This window comes from Corvus cornix, chromosome 3 (assembly GCF_000738735.6).
Source record: "Corvus cornix cornix isolate S_Up_H32 chromosome 3, ASM73873v5, whole genome shotgun sequence".
Lineage (NCBI taxonomy): Eukaryota > Metazoa > Chordata > Aves > Passeriformes > Corvidae > Corvus > Corvus cornix.
This window is the reverse complement of record NC_047056.1, coordinates 66058161-66082896: the sequence shown is the minus strand read 5'-3', so window position 1 is coordinate 66082896 and position 24736 is coordinate 66058161. Positions and strand designations below refer to the sequence as shown.

Sequence of the window (24736 nt, the reverse complement as noted above, 5' to 3'; positions counted from 1 at the left end):
GGCACAGAAGTAATTCAGGGATGGCAAAACACACACTAATACCTGAGTGAATCCTGAAAACCACACAGCACAGTTGATTGGTCTGTACACAGGAATTTTTGGTGATAGCCTAAAAAGGGTGCCCATAAGGTATGAAGCTTTACCTCCAGGAATCTTGTAAGTACTTGCTTTCTTCATGGAGAACATGCCCACAGGGAAACTGCAGCTTTAGTCATCCCATCTTGTTACACCTTTACAACTGGAAGAATCCACCTGTGCAGGTCCCCTTCTCCTTGTACAATAATGCACTCTCCTGCCCTGATTTCCCTTTTGGAAAGGAGAGTTTGTCTTTCTTAAATGAGCTCAAAATGCTATCCAGAACCAGACTGTGTTTGCAAGTGAGACTGGAACATAACCCAGTTTTTATATTAATCCCTCATGGTCTGAAATGGCATTATTTTAAATTGCAGAGAGGCGTATCAGTGTGATAGTTGTGGACCATAGAATGGACTTGTTTTACAATAACCCCCGTGTTGGTAACCAGAGCTTCAGTTGCTGAACATGTGAGCCCATCTGCATGAGGTGCCTGCAGGCAGAGGGAGCCCACCGGAGCTGCCCATGGGCAAGAAGAGGCAGGAGCAGGTACAGGCACAAGCAGCGACAGAGTTGACACATTTTTCATTCTACTGCACAGCTCAAAGGGAAAAAAAATACCAGTAACTGTAATAGCCAGTCTAACTGGGTCTGTGTGGAAATGGGTTAAAGGCTCTCTAGAGAAAGGCAGAAGGAGGGGCTGTAGGAGAGCTGTATGCACATTGTAGTTAAACCCAGCACACTTTCAGCTGACAGGGCCTCTGGGCACTTGGAATTGCTTTCTTCCCCAGGTCTCTGCCCAGTCAAGTAGATGTGAGGTGTCCTCAGGCTCTTTGGTGAGTCACTGGCAGGTCCTGGCCCCAGTGTATAGCCAGCACTCACTGCAGGGCACCCAGCCAGAGGAGCAGCACAGGGTGGTGCCTCAGGAGTGGTGAACTGATGAAAATTAACCTGGGTGTAGGTATGGCTCACTGTAGGCAAAGAACTGTTGAAGCATAAATTCACCCTTGCCTCAGCTTCTCTCTTAACCTTGGGCTTCCCATCTGAGAGCCCTATCTCACAGGCTGGGGTCTAACAGTGTAAACACCAGCCAAGCTGGGGATAGACCCCAGGTTCAGACCCTTCCCATCTCAGCAGGTATAACTCGTAAGAGGACACAGAGCAGATGGCAGTAACCAAGCTGTGCAAAGTCTTTCCCAAAAAATGACTCTGCCAAAGTAAATTACCATCAGTTGTCATTTAAATGAGAATAAGCTTCACTGATTACATTTTGCATAATCATTCAGAATGAAACCAGATGTTCCTCAAGCCATGTTTTAAAGCTGCAATGCATGTTTAAACGTAGGCAAGAACATTCTCACAAGAAAAAGGATATTGAGTCTTGTTAGTGAACTGGTTTCTCTGAAAAAACTTATATTTTATTGGTGATGAAAGTATATTTATGAATCAGAAACCATTTCCCAAGCTGTTAGACAAAGCTGTATGGAAATTACCATCCCAGCAATGATAGTATTGCCCCAGCATGAGTCAAGCTTTCCTTGTTGTTTTTAAAAAGGAACAGTAACTTCCCCTCAGGAAGACAGCTCTGAATCACAGTTAGGTTTGGGCAAGTGTTTTAACAGAATGATTTTCTGGGTTTAATTATTTTAATTTTACTTGCTTGGTACCTTTACATTTCTTGACGTGGCAGGTTTTCAGTCTACAGCCAGGAATCTGGGTTTCAGTGTTATGTGAGGCTTCAGAAGAATCACTTCATCTAAATCATCAGAGAAATTCTTGTTGGTTATCCAGTCTGTTTGAAATTGTCAGGACATCTCTTTTCCTCCTAGCTTATAAGACCTAAAGCACCCCCACCTATGTGTGTTGCTTCCTGCTGGAAGAATATTTATAGCATTTCTGACCTTTGAATGAACTTATAAGAATCAATAACAGCAAAGTGGAAAGAAGGTCAGCAGCAGTTTTCCTCTTGACTGAGTGTAGCTAGTATTAGGCTTGGAATATCTAGCATATATTAGGAACTATCATAATCATATTTATGCAGCATTTAAGCGAATTAGAAACCGTCCTTGTTAATGACTTATTGCAACTGCAACTCCATCCATTTCCTTCCACTTCAGATTACAGTAATAAAATTGACACAGTCACCCCTCGATGTGTGAGCACAAGCAGCCATGTGAGATGGTTCAAGGCAAGGTTTGTCCATTCAGAGTTGTTATCCCTATGACCCTACAACTCAAATATTTTAAAGCACCCTTCCTAATTCCTCAAATTTAGGAAGCTCCTTCCAAAATCAAAGTGTTCCCATAATGAACTAGACATCTCAGTGCTGTTTGCTGCCTCCTTCTAAAGGGGAAATTAATTTCTCTTTATTTCATTGTCTAAAAGCAAATTTTCTAACTTAATTAAATCCTTTCCTTCTCCAGACTTGGCACCCCTAAAAAATGCTTGTTGCACTGTCGTTTGCCTACCACAGGGCCAACTAGTTCAGATTGTAACTGTGAATTAGAAACCTAAATTCCGGATGCCTTGAGTTAAGTGAGATTAATCCCATTGCTAGCAGTGACAGTAATAGCTCTCACAGAGCGAGAGGTCTTCTACCTTGTAATTAGAGTGAATTGTTTCAGTCAGGACTTCCCCTCGTGCCATTCCACAGAGGTAGCAAGCAGGGTTTTGCTCTTTGCTGGAGCCTCCTGAAGCTGCTGTAATACATAGGGCTCCTGTTTGCAAATGCAATGTCATTTTTCTGAAAATACCTCTCATAAAAGCTCCATTTTTCTCCAGTATTTTCCTGATTGACTGAATGGAGAGACAATGATAGCTATACAAATCTTCACAAATTTAAAAAAACTTCGTCGCATCTCAAAAGAGTTGTTTTCATATGTTTCTTTTTCTATGTCCATGTCATTTGAAGAGTGTGGCTACTTGTTCAGTGAGCCATCCAAAAATGTGTCTAAAAATACAAGAAAAATAAAATAAATTTCCTGTTTTGACTTCTGTTGAACAAACTTCTGTTTGTTCAAAAGTGGTTTGATCAAAGGTTTTAATAGTCAGGAAATTAAGATTTTTTTTAATGGATGCTATCATATTTTTTATTATTGTAATTATTGTTACATTCCTGAAGAAGAACAAAGGAAAAGACATTTCCACACAAGTTCCACATGAATTGTTAACGTCAACTTTGAATTTCCTTGTTTTTTCCTAGTTTATAAAACACCCTTAATATAGAATTGTTTTGTCTCCATTTCTTCAATTTTGTGGAATCATAATATTAAAGAATGGTGTCATTCCTCTCTCCACGCACCCATTTCCATCTTCTTGCTTCTTTTTTAATTTCTTTCAAAGACCAATGTATTGCACTATACACATCTTCAGTGCTCTTAAACATAAAGCTGTCTTAGCATTTCACCATTCTCCAAAATTTGCACTTCAGCTTTCAGCAGTCTCTAACCAAGTAGATGTTGCTCTTTTCCTCTTATTCCTAATACATTTTAAGTACTTTGAAAAATTCTATAAAGCAAGAGAAAAACTGAAGTTCTGATGTTACACCTAAGTCAGATCTAAGTACTGGGTTGCTTTCTAACTCTTCTGTCTCTAGCAAGAAATAAGACACGTTTGAGACTAAATAACAAAATCAACCTTTTGTTATATCAATTCAATAGACAAAAGACATTAATATTAGTATTTCTGATGAAACTCTATCGGTTCACTGAGACTACTATTTTGGCTCCATCAAGAAGCTAAAAGGAGTTCATCTGGCAATAGCACATGGATTTGAAAAAGCAACAAGGTTATATGGACAGCGGGTCAGATCCATGCTTTGGAACCAGCCAGAGACAAAGCCTATGGCAGAGTTGGGTGATGACCAGGGAGTTTCAGTTTCTACTGATTTTTCTCATTTGCTGACACTGCCAGAGTGGGTACATGTCACTGTGATTTATACCACCACCAGCAACATTGTGGTTGTTGTCCACTCGTCGTCTCTTCAAAACTGGATGATAACTGGAACTCCTCATTGTTTGTTCTGATCTAAGGCCGGTGAACGCCCTTAAGAGCTGCTTCAGTCTTTGTTGGGTTTATGTCAGTGTTTAAAAACTGTGGGTCATTTTTATGCATGGCAAGGTACCTGCTGCCTCCTAAAGTCTGTTTTATTTCACAGTTTCACCTTCATCTGTAGCAGCTCCATCAGCCTGGTCTGTGTGGCCTCCTGCCTTCTCTGCTGCAGTGTTTGGGTGGCAAAGCCCATGAATTTAATTCTTTAGGTCTTCTGTAGCCAGTACTGATGAAACTCAACTGCTTCTTTTCTCACAAATATCTGTCTACCCCCAGCTACCAAACACCTTGACTGAATCCACAGTCAGTACTGGAACTTGAGCCAGACACTGGGGCTGGTTTAATGTCAAAATAGACCAGCTGTGCACAGGTGGCTTCTCGCACAAGTCACGAGTACAGGAGGATGGGCTGGTTTCACTAACAGCATGCAATTTTGCGTGGTGATTTCAGAGAATGACGAGGAGCAGGAGGCTCTGCTGTCACTGGACAAGCCTGGTTGGTATTCCCAAGGTAATGCTATCCAGCTTTATGATCTACTGAAGAAGATGACTGGCAAGTTGGATCCCAAGGTATGTTATAAGTGAGAGTAAATCTTTCTGAAAATACCCTGTTTCAGTCAAGAATTCACCAGACAACCTTTCATTAAAGTTCTTGATGTGATTGGTCACAAACATCTGTTCTGGTTGTGCTTGCTGCTAACAGCCTGCAGCCCAGAACTGGAAGTAGTGTATTTGTCTTCTTACCGGTAAAATATGTAAACTTTCTAGATGTAAACTTTCTGTATGCGTGGTTAAGCATTTCAGCAGCTTTGGGAAGAATCAGGTTGTAATCGGGAAATCTCCCTGAGGAAACAGATCATATAGATTAAAAGATGGCATCAGTGAAGACTAGGGCTTGGTTATTTTAAGTACAGGTCTGGACAGGTGAAAATGCCACTGAAGATGGTGTGACAACATTTTTCATAGTGAATAAATTCTTCCCTGGACACAGAAGATTTCTGAGTCACCGAGGAGTGCTTTATGTTCTCTTTTGTTTCCAATGTAGTCTAAAACTTGTTCCAGTTTAGTGTATTTTCTTGGTACTCTTTCCACTGCTTCCCATCAAGCTATTTCTGTCAGTCAAAAAACTCACACTTCCTTTTGCTGGTCCCAGTTAGGCATCCCTTTCCAATGCCCCTGGAGGGCAAGAGCAGGGAGCGTATGTGGGGCCAGCCTTTCCCTTATGGAACTGGTTGAAGATAAACCTCAAACTTGACATTAATACAATCTCTGCATGTCATGACCAAGTGTAAACATGGAGAAATTTTTATTAGGTCGTTCTAAGGCTCTTTTTCTCTCTCTGTGAAATACAGTTTGCTTGTGTTTTCCTTGAATACAATGAACTTCTAGTTTGCTTCTTCCCTCATAGGTTGTTTATTTCGGTGACAGTATGCACTCAGATATTTTCCCAGCTCGTCACTATAGCAACTGGGAAACTGTCTTCATCCTAGAGGAGCTTCTAGGGGACGGAGGTACAGTGCCTGCGAAGGCTGAATCTGAGCCCTTGGAGAAGAAAGGAAAATATGAGGTAAGGGTTCCTGCAGATGTTTCCTGGAACAGAATAAAATAAATTACAAAAAGCCTCATGTCACCTGCGCTAAGAATGAACCTTCTTATCCTACCAGGGTGCTGGCAGCATCAGCATGCCCCACAGATGTATCCTCCTTGTCAGGAGGATGCCATTCTGTCCCAGCTCAGCAATGCATGGGTAGCACAGCACCTCTCCCTGGAGCTAAGCCATGGATCTCAGAAAAGGAGCTGTACGTGCACTCCTTTAGCAAGAACCTTTGTAGTAACAAGATCCTGCCCTCCATCCCACAAGGAGAAATTTCATGCCCACTTATCACAAGTCCCGCACTTGAACTCTGCTAAGTTCATGACGTTTCCCCGTGTGTTGAGGCCAACTGTAAACACGGACAAATTTTTATTACATTGTTTTAAAGGTTGCTTTCTCTGTGTGAAACATGGTTTATTTGTGCTTTCCTTATATACACAGAACTTTTAATTTGCTGCTTCCCTCACAGGTTATTTTGGTGACAGCTGTGCTCAGGTAAGAGGGACTGCTTCAAAATCTGGTCCAGTGCAGACTTACTGATAGTTATCTCAGATAAATAACGTGATTTTCAGGTTGATCACAGTTGGGAAGCAGGGCCTTAGCACTACTGTCACCTTTTAATTCTCCCACGGAAAGTGGAAAGTTACTATGGTTTATGCTTTCCTCTGCTGCCAAAGAGCAAAGTAAATAGGAAACAGCACTGAGATGGATGATGAGGCAGCATTCTACCTCCAGCATGTCCCATGTGGGTAGGAACTACAGCGAAGCTTCACTCTCCATTTGGAGTGTCTCTTCATTTCATATGCTACTAAATAAGTAGGTCATTTTCTTCTAGTTGCAGCAAGATACATTTGCTTCTCACACTTTGCTTTGTAAAGCACTAAACTTTATTTTTCTTTTAAAATAATTACTCTTTGTGGTTAAAAGTTAACTTACCAATAGAAAAGATTTGGGGGGTGCTTTTATACTAGGTATGTTTTTAATCCAAGTGTTGTAAAAGATCCTGGTTTTAAAGGAGGAAAGGGTATCTTCAATGGGACTAAAACAATATGGAAGTGCTATTTATATCTTTATATTTTTAATAGACGTATCTCATATTTCCCCCCACTATCCTGATTTCTAAACTAAGGTCAGACAAAGATATTTCAGTCACTGAAATAAGGAAATGTATTCATTAATGTTCAGGTTTTTTCCTGGGTTGTAGAAAAATAAAAATGAAGACAAAAGAATTTAATATACTATCAAAAGAATGTGTTTCTCAGTAGGAAGGGGACGTGGGGGAGGAAGAGCTAGTGGCACTTCATAGGTTAATACAATCTAATTTATGTAATTAGTGCTTTAAAAATAACTCATTTTCATCCATAAATTTGTTCATTCTCTGACTGGAGATTCTGCTGCATTGCTGCGTAAAACTTACATCTCTATGAGGTTTGGGGGATTTTGTTCAACATGGTTTCTTAAGCATGTTCAGTATATGCTTTTGAAGCACACATTTTTAAACAGACATATAGGAAGTTGTTCTTTTCCTGGGAGTACAAAGAGTAATGGATTGATGTGTTTCCAAGCCCACGATGATGATGTGGTTTTCCCTTGTTGCAACACCTCTGCTCGAGCGCCTGCAAGATCCATCTTCTCTATCACAGCAGCTGTCAAGCAGCAAATTGAGACTTTTAAACAGGTGCTTGACAGTTCACTGACACTGCAGCACTCTTGATAAGAGATTGCCGTATCTCAGGGAGACACCACCCCTACCACACACAACCCCTGTTCGTTTACATCCGCTACCAGTGACAGCGAGCAAGCAAGGGAGAAATGAATCGCACTGATTAAAGGAACCTGAACCAGGGGGGCCGTGGCAGGTCAGTGGTGTTATTTCATTACCATGCTGCTCACTGGAGTCTGAACAACAGGTCACATCCATATCTCTGCAGTTGACTGGACACCACTAACTTAACAGGACTAGTTCAAAGGGACTCCCTTTACAAGCCTGTGAGAGTTTTATTTTCATTCCCCCTAGCAACTTCTCCCATTAACCCTTTGGTTAAGAAGGGAGAAAAACCAATTGAAAGGATTGTACAAAGACAGGTGTTTTTGGAAAATTAGTCACAAATAGATTAGATTTCATCTGGTTAATCAGCCTTAACATTCATTGGCAATAAAAAATACACTACTACTGTAGATTTTCTGTGCCATGCTGTGTGTGCAGAAAGGGACTGAAAGCTTAATACACGATGTAACTCTCAATTCTATCACTCTTTACAAAATACTATTAAAGTAATAAAGTATTGCTTTAATTGGCAATTGCATGTTTCACAAAGAAATTACAAAAATCTGGTTTTAGTTGTTTGACTGGTGTTTCATCACTAACAGGGAGAGGGGAAGAAAACAACCTCCTCACACACAAAGTTGGAGACTTGTAATTTCCATTTTCATTTGCAGTTTTTGTCTTTTCCCTTCAATTAAATGAATTATATAAGCCAGATAGACATAACTGTGAAATTACGGTAACAACTGCAGTTCTTTCAAGTGCATGAGTCATAACCAAATAAGCAAGAGAATAGCAAACTAAACACTATTTATGTAGTTACTTGGCTTCTAAGTAAATTGCAGCATGCAGGATGAATAAAAATATGAAGCATTGTGTTGAAACAGGATTTCCACACACCCCCCCCCCCCCCGCCAGAATTGGGGGTTGGTTTGTTTGGCTGGAGGCTTTGGTTTTGCATTCTGTTCTTTAAATGCGTGATCAGTTCCATCAATGAACACTCAAAGGAAAGCTGGAATTTGTCCCAGGATTTCGAGGAAAATTATTACAGAGGAGCTGTCAGTGTGTAAAAAACCTTGGGCTATATGAATGAATGGAGCAGAAATCAAAGAATTAATTGGTGGATATAGACAATAATTTTGTAGTTAGAAGGGAGAACTTAATTTTTACAATATTGCCTAGTGACTGGTTCTTTGTAGAGGTCAGGGCTGTTATCACCCCGAATTTCCATTAACTCCCTTGGTGTGACAATAGACAAGGCTGTTTACTTTATGCCTTTTGGCTCTGTTTGTCTCTTTATTCCTGATTATCTGACACAAATCTAACAGTACTTTTAGGAAAAACCTGATGGGCTGTGTGAAGCCTGGTGAGTTAAAGCACCCTGAAGTGCAGCACATTTTATTTTACGTCTGCTTATCCCTGTGGTAGTTTAGGTACAATGATCATGGGTGAAATGTTTTATATTTGCATGATGTGTAGGAGGGCAGGTTCTGTGCAACAAAATTCAGACCAATGGGTCAGTTGTCCATTTGCACACCCAGCATGGGTGTGTTATACAGGGACAGCCGTTGTTGTGGCCAGCACAGCTGTGCTGACAGAAACATCTCAAATACTTACTGTTACACCAGCAAAACTGTATTTTGAGCATTGATTTTTTTTTGTGGCATCAAGAGTCAGTGGTGGTGTTACTACCTCAGCACAAAGCATACAGTCATCAGTACCATCACTGATACTGGATGCAGTAAAGTATTCCTCATGCTCCTGCTTGGTACAAAGGTGATGGCATAGATGGCAAATCTGCATCTAAATAAAGCCCTTAAAAATACTAACAGCCTGATCTTTCACTCCTGTCTCCTTTATGTCTTTCTTTCTTTCATCTCTTTACCAAATGTAGAAAAACTTCAGAGCTCAGCTCCCTGCTAATTTCTATTTTAGAAAGGTCATTTGTAAGCTGACAAATCAGTGTTACCCAAGGGTCCTTTTAACAGATTCTGTCTATTCTGTTAACAGGCCCTATTTGTCTGCAGTTAGCAGAGCAAAGGTGATAGTAAATATTGCAGGTGTTTTGACTTTGTGGAAGGCCCTGGAACTTGGGGATTTCTGGTACCATCCCTATTTCCCTGAAGTATAGATGTTTTCTATGAGGCTTTGTACCCTCATCTGACACAATCAACATCTGACCTGCTGCTGTCTGACCAATATGCCTGAGAGCAAACCAATATGCTTGGGGGATTTGCATGAGAAAGAGGGATTGCTGGGCGCTTTCCAGGATCTACTGTCCTGCTGTGAGAGCAAATTCTATGTCTGAGGACTGCAGGAGTGGCTGATGCATCTTCCAGAGCTCCTCAGCCCCACTGCTGGGCATGTGCCTCCAGACATGCGAGTAGCCACAGTAAGAGGAGACTTTTGCCTCAGTTCACAGATGTACAGATTCATGGTATGTGGTCTGTCCTTCACTGCAGGCTATGATGTGTGCTGCATGCAGATGAGATAAGGACATCTTCAGGGCATCGGTTAGGGATGGAAGGAGGACCTATGTCTGATATTTCCTAGGGATGTGGTCAAAGTTTCGACTGCTCTTTCCAGATTTGAAGTCAAGATTTAGCTTGCCAGGCCTGCCCTGTCATGTGGAGATAAGCCAGTAAAAAAATGATGTGAGTTCTCTATCAGATGACTTGATGACAAGTCTCATATCTAACTGGGTTTGGTTTTACCAAGGGCTGGGACTGTAAATCCAAAATGTAACTCCCTCCTCCTTAATAAGGAAGAAATTCCCACCGTAGAATCAAACTTCTGGAAAAATCAGTTCATTTCCTCAGGTTGCATTTTTAGTTGTCTACTGAACTAACCATCCATTTCAGAAAGCAGAACCCTCACATTTTTTCTCTTGTCAATAAACAGGGCCCTGTCTTTTGTGCAAATGCTTATGTGGGCCACTACTGGGGTTGTTGTTCTGATTAATCACCTGAACAGCTGTAACAGCCTTAAGAGTTTTCTGCATCTGTCATCCAGCTGGCAAACAGGTTTTAATTCATCAGAGCATCTACACTTAATTATAACTGATGTAAAGTCTTGGGATTTGCATAGAAAGATAAGATATGGTGTAAAAATAAAAATAAAGTAACATGCTGTCCCTTTGTGTAAGGTACAAAAAAAAGCCCCAAAAACCCCACAAAAAAAGCCCAGGACTTCAGGTAAATGCTTATTTTGAAACAAAAGATAGGAGGTTTTTTCCAACTTATTTACATCAGAAGACAGAAATTAATATCTCCATTTGTTGAAATCAGTACTTCCTCCCCACCCCCAGCCATGCTCAGAGGAAAAACTGTAACTCAGACTCAGGGAAAGAGTAGCTCTGTGTTTACTGGTGTCATCTGTCTGGCTGCATCCACCGCTTCCTTTTGATGAAAAGATACAGGCCTCTGTCATAAACACCAGCAGATTCTCAAAACTGTTAGGAGAGGGGTTAAATGGAGAATAAAGTACAAAAGTTCACAAACCTGGAGGCACACGCTATGGTATCTGTTCTGTGCTCTGCAGGTCTGAGAAATTACTTTGGACACAAATGACTTTAACAGATTTTCTGTAGCGTAGTTTTGTTTCCCATTTTTTCCTCTTTCTGTAGATGTGTCCTAGCATTTTTTTTCTGATTGGTCATGGCAGTATATAGCAGGCTTCAAGATGAACTGGTAAAAAATCAGTTTTCCCAATGCTGCTTCAATGCTTTCTTTAAAGCATAATTAATCTAGATGTTGTCTGAAAATATACATTAAAAAAATTAATATTCTACAATTTTCTAGGCAACAGACTGTCTCTTCATGGATTCTGTGGCTCTGTTTTCACTCGTTCCTCAGCTCAGAAACAGATAACACAGGTGGCATAATGCATTCTTTGCAGTTACTCCACCTAGCACCAGGAAGCTCCTTTTCCCCCAGGAGGAGGTCCCAGCTGTATCACAGCCTCTCCAGCAGTGAAGGGCAGCAAGCAATTCACACTATCAGAAACAGAAAGACAGGGAAAATAGAAGGGGTTTTCTTACAAGGTTTAAAAAAATGTTTAAAGTTAACTTTTTATGTCCTAGGGAATCCACAAATTGTATAAACAGGAACTTGGGGACTTATGGGCAGAAGATTGCTATTGTCTTTATATTTTAAAGCCGCATTGCTCCTGAGATACAATATAGGTTTCCCAGAAAATCAGATAAACACTAGAGTTCCTTAAACTAATGCTTGTGGATGAATAAAGGAGGTTTTTGGGGGTTTTTTTAAGCTTACATATTTATTTATTTTTCTTTCAGGAAGATCAGCTCAAAGTTCCTTACTTTGTGTCTAAACAGTGGGGCTCTTTCTTCACGGACAGATTGCCAGGCCTGGAAAATGCAGAGGAAACCTTAGTTCACACGTGGTCCTGTAAATGTATTAGCACTTACAGCACTATTGCAATCCCTAGTCTGGAAGCAATAGCAGGTAAAGATGTTTGGTTGGTTTTATTTTCTAATGAACATGTAGTATTCATAGTAAATGTGTAGTGCTGTAGATCTGGTTTTGAGATTACATGTATCTAAAATATGTTCAAAATACTCTGTTCATATGATGCAACACTTAGCACTAGTGGCCTAAGTGACTGATTACTTTGATGTTTGTGCTTTTAATTGTTGCCTGATGCACCAGGCTTTTGGTTTGTGTCTGCAAATACTAGATGTTTAATTGAGTCTCTGTTAGAGATAGGGTGCAACATTTACCAGACTGTAGATTAGTTCCTGAGCTTGGTCTGGACTTCCCCACTGTGTTTTGCTGTTTCTACTTTCAGTGGTGAGTTGCATTTGACAAAAACAATGTGCAAAGCTTGTTACACTTCCCCTATCACCTCACTGTAACTTTGCAACTGCAGTACATACCAGTGGATTACCAAGTGGTGGTGAAGACCTCCATGCGCTCAATTTACCATTTTGCATCACTGAACTTTGTCGATACCCATACCTAAAGGAACAAACAAATCATTAAATGAGTGAAGAACACAGGAAGCATTTACTTTACTAACCCCTCTGTTCAATGTCTGTTGCCTGCTTCATGCATAAGACAGGGGAATAAAAGGTTTGTTGCAAGAGAGCATTTCAGGTTTGCCCTGCAGTGACTTCTACAGCAGGACATGTGGTAGACCTTTTCTTTGCAACCCTATTTTACACACGTACTTACACTGTATGGATATCTCAAAACAGAACAATCATAGAGTGCCACAATTTATTTATGCTTCTGGTGTTTGCCATTTTGCAATCTATGTCAGTCTAAAGGGACAAAGCCCAAATATACCAAGGAAAAATGCCAACAGAAAAGATAACTTTTGTAAAACTCCCATCTAATAATACTTTTTGCAGGGTTATACTGTGGCTTGCTTTGGAAGTGTTGGCCAAGAGAGAACACATCAGTCAGCCACAGTCTGAAAGTCTGCCTCCCAGCCAGCTTCCCCCCAACCACAGCTCAGTTTAAAGGACAAGCAAGGGCTCTCAACCACAAATGTACCACCAGCTTTCCAGCTACAGATGAAAGGGTGAGAACCAGAAAGGCATATCTGAGCAGTTAGTGAGTAGGATAGCTGCCTGTCATCAGCAGTGGAGCTCTTGCAAAGCCTGTTTCTCCATTAGGAGGGACACGGTGTGCTGTCCCTTGCTGCACTGAACCAGCGCTGGGGCAGGGGTCATGTCTGTGAAAGTTAAACCCCAGTGCTAAAGGACAGGGGAGGGATAATGTTTTAAACGTGCAGCTGTGCACCAGACAGCAGACTCAAAGGTGGAGGTACGAGAACATCTCTGCTTTCTTACAGAGAGAGGTATTTCTTGTTTGCTTGTGCGGAAGAGCAGATGTTCATTATTATGGATGTTGAGGAATTCCTGACTCCTCTTGAATACCTTGTCTGACTCCTGTCACAGCAAGCTGTGAGAACCCCTGCTTTGCCAAGCCCTGAAGATCTGGCTGCAGTTGTAAGTCATATCTTAGCTGCAGCTATTTGGGAATAACTAGCTAGAAGAGATTGAAACGGGTTATGCGAGTTTGATGCGCTCCAGCTTTTCCTTTTGTATTCATCTGCTTTAATTACCAGCAGAGGACTTTCCACTGCCAAGCTGCAAAAACACAGGCCTTTCCTCAAGATCCCCTGAGCCCAAGTGTGCAGCCAGACTGCCACCATGCTGACCACATGAAACCAGCTCCCAGCCAGCAATGTGAGCTCAACTCCGGCTGGCTCAGCCTTGGCAGCACCTGGCTCAGCCTGACCCAGCCAAACAAGCTGCCACTTCACTGGAGCCTCCTGTGAGCTGGGGGTTGACAGTGGCTTCTCTTCCAACAATGTCTGGCCTGGCTTTTGTACGCCTATGTGAGCAGTAGTAAGTGCCACGTACAAGTCAGGATCCCAACAGCTTGTGATCTGCAAAAATATTTGGTGAAATGCAGAGGATTGCTGCACTGCTTATTTGAGATTGATTCTTGTCATTTGGCTGCAACAAGTATCTGTGCATAAAGAACAGCTTAGTGTACTTCTCAAGATACATTGAAAAAGATTATTCCAAAAACTATTCAATGTTAGTCAGTACTAGCAATGTTTTACAAAAATAACTCAGTTTTCATCAAAATTCTTAAGAGAATTCTTTTCAGAGCATTATCAGAAATTACCTTGGTAATAAAACCCTTCAAGCCTGTTTGCTTCCTTTATATTTTTTTTTAATCAAGGAAATATGTAAAAAAAATTAAAATGAGCTGTACAACTGAATTGAGAAGTTGGCATAGAAACAACTCTGACAGTTCTCTTTTTTCACCGACCTGTTGTAAGTTTGGTGCAGGTGCCTTCTGATAGTTTCACCTGAAGAATTTATGCATTAAACTAAAGGGAATGATCTGAGAGTTACCAAAGAGCATTGTAGGAAAAGGGTTTCATAGGGAATGCTGCTGTTGGAGTTTTTGTCCAAAGAGTTCAAAGATGCATTAGAAGTTCTGAACTTTAATCTCACCTCTGGCAAGGAGGGTGTTACTGGAATTGCAGACTATTACACCACAGCTCATCATCTAAACTCCCCTGAGAGTACCTGAAGAGAATGTGGCATTTTCCTTGTGCATGAAAAAGTATATTTCATTTATTGTTAAAATTGCCCAAAGGAGACCTTCTGCAATACTTTCTGTGTACTTCCCTCAGTTTGGAGTGGAAGTCAGATAAAGGTTATACTGACACTACATGGTTAATTCTCCTATTCTACATGCCTCATTCGCAAATCCATCTGTTTCTCCACTTTTCTGCTATTGAGTCTCTCCTCATTTACAACTTCCTTACAGATTTTGACCATTTTAAAGCACAATGATATCATAAAATAGATTTTCCAAACTGGGATCCATTGCCGTGGGAATGTTACTTTAGAGCTCCCATATGGAAATTAAAAGGTGGAGGGGTCTCTCTGAAAAATGAAGTTTTGCATAAACCACAGTTTCTAGTACATCCTTCTCCCCTTCAGAAGGTTAGGTATGAGCCAAGTAGAGGAGGATTACTCTTTCCTACCTGAATAATCTGAACTTTACCTTCAAAGATTGTGACCACTACCCTGTGACCATGTGATCACATTTCCAGATCCCCGTGTTAATAATTGCATTTCCTGCATCATATAGGTATTCCAACAATAATTTCAACAATTTCAAAAATACTATTTCAGACAGGTTTTTTGATTAAAAGTTCTTTGATCCCAAAATACAATGCACATATTTCAAGCTAATGCTTCACCTTTCAATCTCACTCTGTTTGTTATTTTTATAAAAGTCGCACTTCAAAAAATTCCATGAGTTTTAGAGCTATGGGGGGAAGTTTGGTAAGTTGTTCTTTTTTTTCTTCATTGCAAAGAAAAGGTTAAGAAAGTGGGCTCTAAATCGTAATAAGGAGAACATAAAAAACTTTTTTTCTAATTTCGTTATTTTTAACCTAATGTTCTAAACTTGTCTCATAACCTCTGAATAGTGAAGTTTTTCATAGGATTAAAAACTACTGCAAGCAAGAATAGGAGATTGAGTGATGTTGCAGCTCAAGAGAATTTCATTTCAGAGAAGAATTAGTGCAAATGTAAATGTTTTATGGAGACAGAGTTCATTTCACACTTTGGAGATTTGATAGCCAAGCTTGTGTCATGCATGATGATAATGCATTTTTTTAAATCTTGCATGCAATATGAAATCATATCAAGGTTTGCCCATATGGCTGCATAAGTTTTTCTTCATGCCTGATTATTATTTCAATTAGCTAGAACAAGAGAAAAATCTCCATTATAGTTTACCAAAGCTGTCTCTTTAAAGATGCTTACAGATCTGTACCCTGCCACTTTCTGCGGGAGTTTGAGTCGCCAGCCTGCTTGCTGTATAAATATAATGATAAAATTGCCAGTGAACCATGACAAAGAAGTTCATGTTTCTGCTTAGAGCTGCAAATTATCTGCACAATGGAAAGCTCAAGGCAGCCGTGACTGGAGCTCCAGAACCAGCAATGTGCAGGTCGCAGATACACAGGTCTGCCCAGCAAAGATCAGCTACAAATCACAAACTTCACACACCATCTTCCACATGTATTTTAAAGGTGAATGCCCTGGAGGAATCAACTGTTATCATGGAAGACATGAATTTCAGTAAGCATGTAGCCATATACTGATTTCTATATCCTGAACAGCATCATTTGTAATGGTTGCTGAAGTGAAACAAAAAAAACCCTCATGTTTTAGCACATTAGTTCTATGTTTCTTCATTGACATTACATCACTTAAAATCAAATCCAACTCCTTTTAAAATTAAATTAGTCCTTGCTGTAACCAGACTGATAATTGCGCTCTTATTCAAAAAATACAATAATACGTAATTCCCTTAAACACATAGAACTATCTATATTATGCATTGCTAGTTATCAGTAACCTTTTATATTTAATGCCTTATCTCACAACTGTGCTTTTACTTGCCACATTCAGTGTAAGACTGATTCTATACAATAACATCTAAAGACTAAGTTTATCAAAATTCTTTGAGGATTTCAACTGCTTTGGGAATTTGCTGTTACAAACAGTAGTTGCTACTACAAGGCCAAGGAGGTCATTTTTGTAGTTAAACCTTTTATGCAAAAAAAGTATTCTTATGCCTGGTGAAAAATTGGTTTAAATACACAACAGCAACATTTTCAAGGTTTTCTGGTCCTGAGGTTTCATGTAAGGAAAAAAACAGATAACAAAAATAACTGACTAGAGAGAAGATATGTGTTCTGTATGTATAAGCAGCATCTTGATCTATGTGTCAGTTGAAAAGCATCAGATAATGTAAATCTGATTCATCTGTTCCAGGAAACTAGTTTCAATGTTCTTTTTTTAAGGAAGAAAAAGAAAAACATGTCTAACACAACCAACAGATATAATCCATTTATTTTTTCAGCTAAAAAATACAGCTGAACCAACCATAAACAGCATTTTAACCATAACAAATTATTGTCCAATAAATCAGGACTAGTTTATGAAAAGTCTTCAGGACCTAGTTACTTTCCAAATGGTCTGGGACCTCATCTTTACCACAGGATTTGACTACTTGATAATAATTTTCAGTGTAGAAAGGACAGTGTTCACTGTATTACAGTTTGTTCAGGCTTTCCTTACTCCTACAGAAAGGTGTATTGACTTGTGCCCCTGAAGACCATGTCAAATCATGCAGAACCCAAAAGATTACTTCCTAGCCAATAGCTGACAGAAATGTTCCTGCCATCGTTATTCTGCTCTATGAGATGTCAAAATACAGCCACCTCGAAAAGATTAAAGGGAGAACTCATGAGCAACTCATTAGAAAGGGGGGAACCACTCAGTCATTTCTACTTTAAAGTTATCCTTCAACTCAGGCAGCATAATTTCATTTACAGTCTGTAATTAAAGCTATAATTGGGTTTTGACTGGATCGCAGACTTATGGGGTGGGTTTAGATTGACACTTTAAAAACCCTGGTTGTAATGCAGTGTTGAGAATTTTTGAGTGTGAAAAATAGTGGAAATAGGTAAATCACCAAGTATTGAAAATACTTGTCTGACCAGGTTGAAATTTTACATAACCTGCAACCTCACATGTACAAAACACATTGCTGGAAGCATTTATGTACTCTGGATTGGTGCCTAACATATTCCCTCTGGATTAAGATGGACACACATGCACAAAAAACTGTAGGCCTTGTCTTCATGTGTGTCTGTGTGGATTTTTATTTAGAGGTAAACAATGTTTGTCACCCATCCAGAGAAAAAATCAGGGAAAGGGGAAGAAAACATTCGTTTTACAAGAGAGGGGAACATGATGAGATTAACCTGTCTCATGAGTTTGGAGAGGAAGGTTGATCTTGGTGAGTTTACCTCAAAATGAAAGTAAAGGGGTGTATCATCTCTGCATTTGTCTTAATATAGCTCCTTTGCAGTCTCAAAATGCAACTCCTTTTGTTATCAGTCAGAAATGCCTGTCAGCTCAAGCAATTGCTTGTTTCTCGGCTAACTTCTTCAGCCTCTTTCAGAAGCCCTTCCTCCTGCCCTAAGATCCAGAATGAGTCATTCACACAGAAATTAATTAACAGATCCCTGAAAGACTAACACCTCCTAGTAGTATCTTGGCATTCTCTCAAGATTTTTTTTAGATTAAGTCTTCATCTAGAAATTTAAAAATATTATAGTCCACTATTTTCTTTTGGTCAGTTCCAGATCAAGCAAAGAACCACACAGACCTATTTTCTTACAAGATCTTCAAAAACCACTGTTAAACTAAAACAAAAATGAGAGAAATTTCCCTCACGCAGAAATAATGAGTTTTCTCATAAAAACCCAAAACAGCAAAGGAATTTCTAAGGCTTTCCTTCACTGCAGGCTCTTACCAGGCTCAGCTGCGAGTTAGTGCACGCCTTGTGCACAGCTGTTTTGTTCAGGAAGGCGTCAATGGTCTCTTGGCCATAGGGTAGACCCAAGGTAATGTGACTTGTTATTCCCAAGATAATTGCAGTAAAACTGCACGCCACGAGCAATCGCAGCAGCCACGATGGGACAGTCATTCCATTTCCCCAGGCACTCATCCATCTGCAAAACCCTGGCAGTGGAGCTGCTGCTGCACATATCCCTGCAGTTTGCCACTTGGGCTTTTTCCAGTGGCACTGTCTTCTGTTTTAGATACCACAGAAGAGTAACCAGTGGCAAACCTCAGTGGCACCGAAGCTCTTGCTCAGGCCAAGCTCAGGCCACAAATGTCTGCCGGCAATGCCGCAGGCATGATCCCAACCAATACACCTGTGTTGGCAAAAGCTCTTTTGTAAGTGCAATTAAAGCAGGAAACCTGCACTTTTACTGAGACTAATTTTAGTCTTTATTCCTGCCTGCCCAGGGGTAAACTGCACTGGCTCATGTCACCAACTATATCCAAACTCAGAAGCTTTCTCCTGTGGAGCATACCGATACTGAGGAGTCCCCCCTTTCCCATATGACACCGCACAGATACTCTCCTCCTCTCCAACTTTTGAGTTATGGAGTATGCAGACAGCAGCAATGACTTTCATGTAACGGACAGAAGGAATGCTTTCCTCGTGCTGACTTCACTCTTTTGGGAGCTTTGCTTTAGTACAGCAAACATCTGACCTCCTGTTTAGGAAAATCAGCCTTAGAAGTTTTTCTAAAAATAACTACTATCAGATAAATCCACTTGTGACCTTGGGTTTTTTTCTTTCTGCCTCTAGTACGCTCTCTCACATCCTGAGCTTCTAGTGCAAGTGCTGCTTTGACTGTTACAAAATAGAGATGGGTCAGGAGATAAAAACATTTAGTGTTTAAGAAAAAGCAACACCTATTACAGGTTACCAACAGACTGGCAAGTCAGGTCACTCGAAGGCACAGCCAAACTGGTGAGTTGCCCTGCAGCAATTGTGCTTACTCCACTGCTCAGAAATAATTATTAGGAGTTGTTATCATTAAGAAATCAATATTTTCTTTCAACGGCGACTTTGAAATACAAAGAAAGATTTATTATAAAGCTTCTAAGCCAGCATTAATTATGGAAAATCCTGTAAAAGCAAAAGAATTTATACTAGCTGATGGTTTGCCCTCTGCCCCTATAATTGCCTCACCTGGATGAGATGTAAGATAGAGCTCTGCCTGTGTTTTCTGAAATTTGCCACAATTAAGCAGTTTAAAGATTTTTTCAAACTTGGGTATCACTAACAAGGTTTTAGTTCTCTTCCTTGTGCCTTTTCCTTGGTGATAATCAGGAGGATATAGTTGGATTCACTTAAGAACACAACCCTGCTGTTTACTAGGAGGCTTCTGCAGCATCTGGCGCCAGCCCTGCTCACTGGCAGGGAGCAGACCTCGGGGTGGGAGAGGGAGTTCTGCTTTCTGTAGAGCTTCTCACTCGTCATGAGGAGATGCTGCTGTGGTGTCATGATGAAAAAATGTTGGCTTTGCTTTTGTTGGTCAATCCTGGAAAATGATTCCTGACATTTCTCCTGTGTATTTTGGGAGAAATCTGTTTCAGTCGTGGACTGTGCTTTTAATAGAAAAACAATGCCATCCAGCTAAAGAGCTTAGTTAAGGTTTTATTTGTTTAATGTATTGGTTTGTTCAAGGAAATTTTAAAAAATTAGACTAGTAAGTTTATCAAGCAGGCCTGTGTCTGGATTAAATTAAAATTGTCTTCCCTTCAGTGACTCAAATACTTTCCTGATCACTCACTGAGAATATTACATTTTCCCTTCTTCTTGTGGTTTCTCTTTCTTGCTTGTGGGTGGAACTCCAAGTCTTCCTCTGATAAAAGCTTGTGGCATTCATTTAGCTTGCCCACACTAAGAGCACAGCACACGAGACAGTGAGATGTTGTTAGCTTTGTAACTATGATATAAATCCACCCATAACTCCTAAGTACATGCATGGATATGGGTATACATAAGCATCAGAACACAATGTTGTAATTAATGTCACTTATATCCTGGATCTGGATGACTGGAACACAGTAACTGACAGTAGTTACTGTTCAAATATCATCATTATTTTGTTCACACCAGGGCTGCTGGAGGTCCTGTAAGGGAGATAGGGCAGGGCAGGAGCTCTTCCGAGCACAGGCTAAGGCATATAACCTGTGAGGGTTGCCCAAGCCTCATGGGAAATGCTAATAACACTGAATGGTCACCCTAAAGGAAACCAGTTTTCATCACTCACTTGCACTCAGGTTGGTGTGGGAGCACAGAAAAGAACAGGACAGGAATTTGGGACAATACATGTAATAACTGGCATTTCTGTGGATCTAGGACCCTCTATACTCCTCTTGGACCACTTGGGGCCCTCTATGTCTGATTTCTAGGAGTCTTTGGCTCTTAAAGTGAATATCTTACTTGTCTTGGGTAAAAAAAAAATAAAATTAGTCTGAGTGGAGTTACCTAAGAATGATAGAAAAATTCTGGGACTGTGATTCTCAAGCAGTTGGGTAGAGTCAGCTAGTTCATTCTTTTAGAATAGTGGCAATATTGGCTGAGTTTTGTGCTGGATTCATTATCAGCGCAGGTTAGGACTCAGTACAGCCTTGCTGTCAAATCGTAACTCAGAGAGGACTACATATCTGCCCCCTGCCTAATTTATGACTCTCCATCAGGGTTAGATGAGAAGTGGGTGCCAAGATGTAAAGGTCTACCACCACAGCAGCAGCTGTGAGCATGCACAGTAGCAAACCCTGAAGAATTTACTGGGAAAAAAACACTAGGAAAACAACAACTTGGAAATAAGCAACTGGTTTTTTTTCCCGAGATTGCTTTATTATCAAATACTCTCTTTTTTTTCTTTCATGCTTTTGCAAAATGGATATGGATATTTTCTAGTCATCGCCCAAAGTCAGCTTGCTGAGACAAAAGCAATATTTAAATTGATAGACTGGGGTGTGAATAAATAAAAATGTGATTATTCTTTTTTGGAGCCTTTTGCATTGTATATAGAATGGTTTGGGTGTCTAAGCTGATTATGTAAAGCTAGTTTACCAGGAAATATCAATGAAATTACCATTTTGATCCAGCTGGTTCTTCTCCTCAGCAATAAGCAACTCAGTGGCAAGTCTGCCCTATTTGTGGTGCTCTTTGATTAAACTGCTCTTGGGAGATTCCAGACTGCCAGACTATTAAGCTAGTAAAAGCTTTTTTGTGAAAGTAACTGTATCGCATTTAATTTTTATAGCTTGTAAAGATATTTGGAACTATTTGCTTTCTTTTTCAATTTATTTTGTAATTTTTGAAACCTTTGTGTTAAACTGAGCGTCATAAATAGACTCAGCAGCCAGTAAATCCATTGGGCCTTCTGCATACTAGGAAAACATCTGCCTGTTCTGCCGTGCTCACAACAAGCTCCAGAGATTTCCCTGACTCAGACAAAATGAGAAAATTAACTTCTTTGACAAGCTAAAATCACCCACTTAAATAATTCTCTTACAATTAACTTTCTTCCTATTCCTACTTTATTCCAGCCTCTATCTGCTTTTTCAGCTTGATCTAAGTACTCATTTGCTTGCTGTATTATGTTTAATACGGGTTTAAAGCTGGATGCTGTCCTGGTGCCTGCCTGCGAATCGCTTGTGAGATAGAACTGGACTTCCTGTTGTTTGTGCCGAAACTATTAAAATTGTGGGTTTCTGTTTCATAAAAGCTGCTGAGTGGGAAAAAAAAAATTGCAGCACGTAGTGACAGGATTTCTCATCCTCAAATTTAGTCCAAATTAAAAATAAAACTTGCAATTAATGACTTATTGTACAGATAAGTACAGATTACTATGAGTAATAGCTTTTATGCTTTACTTCGGTTCTAAACAGACAACCTGGAAAGGAGCTAACCCTGTTTGGGGGGAGGTTGGTTTGTTTGTCTTTTCATTTATTGGAAAGGGAATTGTTTCTTGAACTTAAGTTTTATTTATATGTCTTTTTAATTTGGTTTCTTGAACTTTGAGTATGAGGTGAGCACGGGAAGTATCAGTTTTCTGGCTGTGAGGGTGGGTGGGTCACTGTTGGCAGCAAAGACTTTTTAAAAAGTTACAGAAAAGAAAGCTTCGACTGTTCAGAGCTATTTTAATGCATTCAGTGTTCTTTACAGAATGGAAGTGATGAGTACATCAAGTTACAAGTGCAGATTTCTAAGAATGCTTGATACAAAATGATGTTGTTAACACTGGACTGCAAGAAGGTCTAAGAGCGGGTGCCTTTGGGGAATCTTGCTTCAACAGCCATGAAAACCAAAAAAGGAACTGATTCTTTGTTTTAAACATAGCCCTCTTATGAGTAGATTGCTGAGGTAAAAGAGAGGGGTAACAAATTGAAGAACTCAAAGGTGCACTGGGAGAAAAACTGCATCTAGGCTCAATGAAGATTTTTTATTAGCATTTAAGAATTAGTTAAACAATTTCTCTGACTAGCATTATTTCGGCAATCAAGGAACTGAATATCCTTTACTGCAGTTGAATAAACTCTGAAAGTCAATCCCTTGAACAGCTGAAGATGTCAAATAAATGCGTAATCATGCAATCTGATTGAACTCTGATGCTGGTGAGCAAACAGCTCAAGGTTTTAAGAAGTACTGCTATTCACCACAGGCTTATTTTTTATGTAATGCAGACTGTGTTGCTAATCAGATGTGGTATGTTTCTGTCTTGCAGATTTACCGCTGGATTACAGATTTACACGATTTTCCTCAAATAGTTCAGCAACTGCTGGGTACTACCCAAGCCCTCCAAGAGCACTGCTGCCAAATGAGGACTCCGTGACGATGAAATAGGTTGTCGGCTTTTTCCTTAAATAACCCTGTGGCCCTTACTTAAACTGCTATCAAATGCTAATTGGTGAAAATGCTGTGTGATGCTTCATAAAATAGAGTGATGGATTAAAGCAGACTCCTGTGTAGACTTGTGTTTCACTTGTTTCTCTAGTCCAGCCAGAACAGGTGAGCAATGCATCCTTCACTCTGTCCTCTGACCACCATTACCTTTCACAAAGTGCAGTTGGCTTTTTCCATGCGCTGCCCACAGCCTTCAGGAGAAATGTAATAGTAATAGCTCATCCCAAGTTACATTCTACATTTTTGAGGACATTTTAGCTGCTATTTCTATGTAAGGTGATGCTGTTGCTACCATAAGCCCCAGGAAAGACACAAACCATACCCTCAGCCATATCTCATTTAACAGTTACCTTGGACAGCCCAGGTTATCACCATAGACCCATGTTTTGCAGGCTCTGAGGAATTTATTCTCCCACTTTAACTGTTCTTGGAGATGGAGAAAGACTGAGTCCTAAAGAGAAAGATCATCATACTCAAAGAGGGATTTGAATGAGATTTAGGCAACTAAGTGCAGACTGATAATTCTTAAAGCCTTTATCATACTCTGTATCCCTGAAAATGCCAGACCATTCTTCAGCCATAAGGTTCCCTACATGCCTTTTCCTCTTTTAGTCTTCAGTACCTCAAGCATCAGAGCTCTTCTGCAGAAGGAAGGAAACCTGCATACAGTTCCCTTTTCTGGAGTGGATTCAAACCCACATTCTTCACCTCCCTGCGAAAACCTCCCAAGAGCAGGAAAGATATGGCAACCAGCCATCTTTGCAAAGTACAGCCTCAGCCAGGACTGAAGGCATGAACTGAAAATATGTGCTTTTTTACCTGCTTATTTCAGCAGCAGGGCTCCTGTTTTCTGTGGATTTAGGTCCAAAGACCTGTGCTCCAGCACTTAGGACAGGGAGCCCCCAGTAACTAACACAGGTGAGCAGATGCAAAAACATGTCAAATATTTGTTTAGTCAGCAGTTTTGTCACACTAGGATGGCATAATTTTGGCTAAATTCCCCTCAAACTTTAAAGAACAATAAACAGAAACTTAAGTTTCTTGTTTCCAAGGAAAAGAACTCATTTTGCTAGGCCTAGACGATTACTAGAATGGATTTAGGTTATATTAACACTTAACTTGTGTCACCACAGCTCAGTCTGTATCTTTGTGGCTTCACCAGTTAAAATATTTTGTGTCAGAATCAGACACAAACACCATTCCGCTTCATTTTAGAGATACCAGCCTCAGTCTGCATATCTTTTTCCTGCCTTACATAGAATGTTATTTTTACATTCTTGTGGACCAGTATACTTGCAAGTAATAAACATTTCCAAATTAGCATTAAGCATTGGTTTATTGAAAGGGAAACATAAAATAAATGGGGACAAAACTGAGAAAAACTTCCTTTAAG

General features: G+C 40.1%; 1 protein-coding gene across 2 annotated transcripts in view; it reads left to right on the top strand.

The window, feature by feature from the left end:
* Positions 1-23410, top strand: part of NT5DC1 (5'-nucleotidase domain containing 1) — a 131102-nt gene extending 107692 nt beyond the window's left edge. The window contains exons 9-12 of one of the 2 annotated variants that reach the window (XM_010402660.3): positions 4573-4691; positions 5530-5688; positions 11778-11946; positions 23165-23410. In XM_010402660.3, the coding sequence (XP_010400962.1) occupies positions 4573-4691; positions 5530-5688; positions 11778-11946; positions 23165-23283 (566 nt within the window). In that variant the 3' untranslated portion in view covers positions 23284-23410. The remainder of the gene's footprint in view (positions 1-4572; positions 4692-5529; positions 5689-11777; positions 11947-23164) is intronic. The other variant, XM_019290265.2, reaches the window with a different exon arrangement.
* The last annotated feature ends 1326 nt before the right edge of the window (positions 23411-24736 follow it).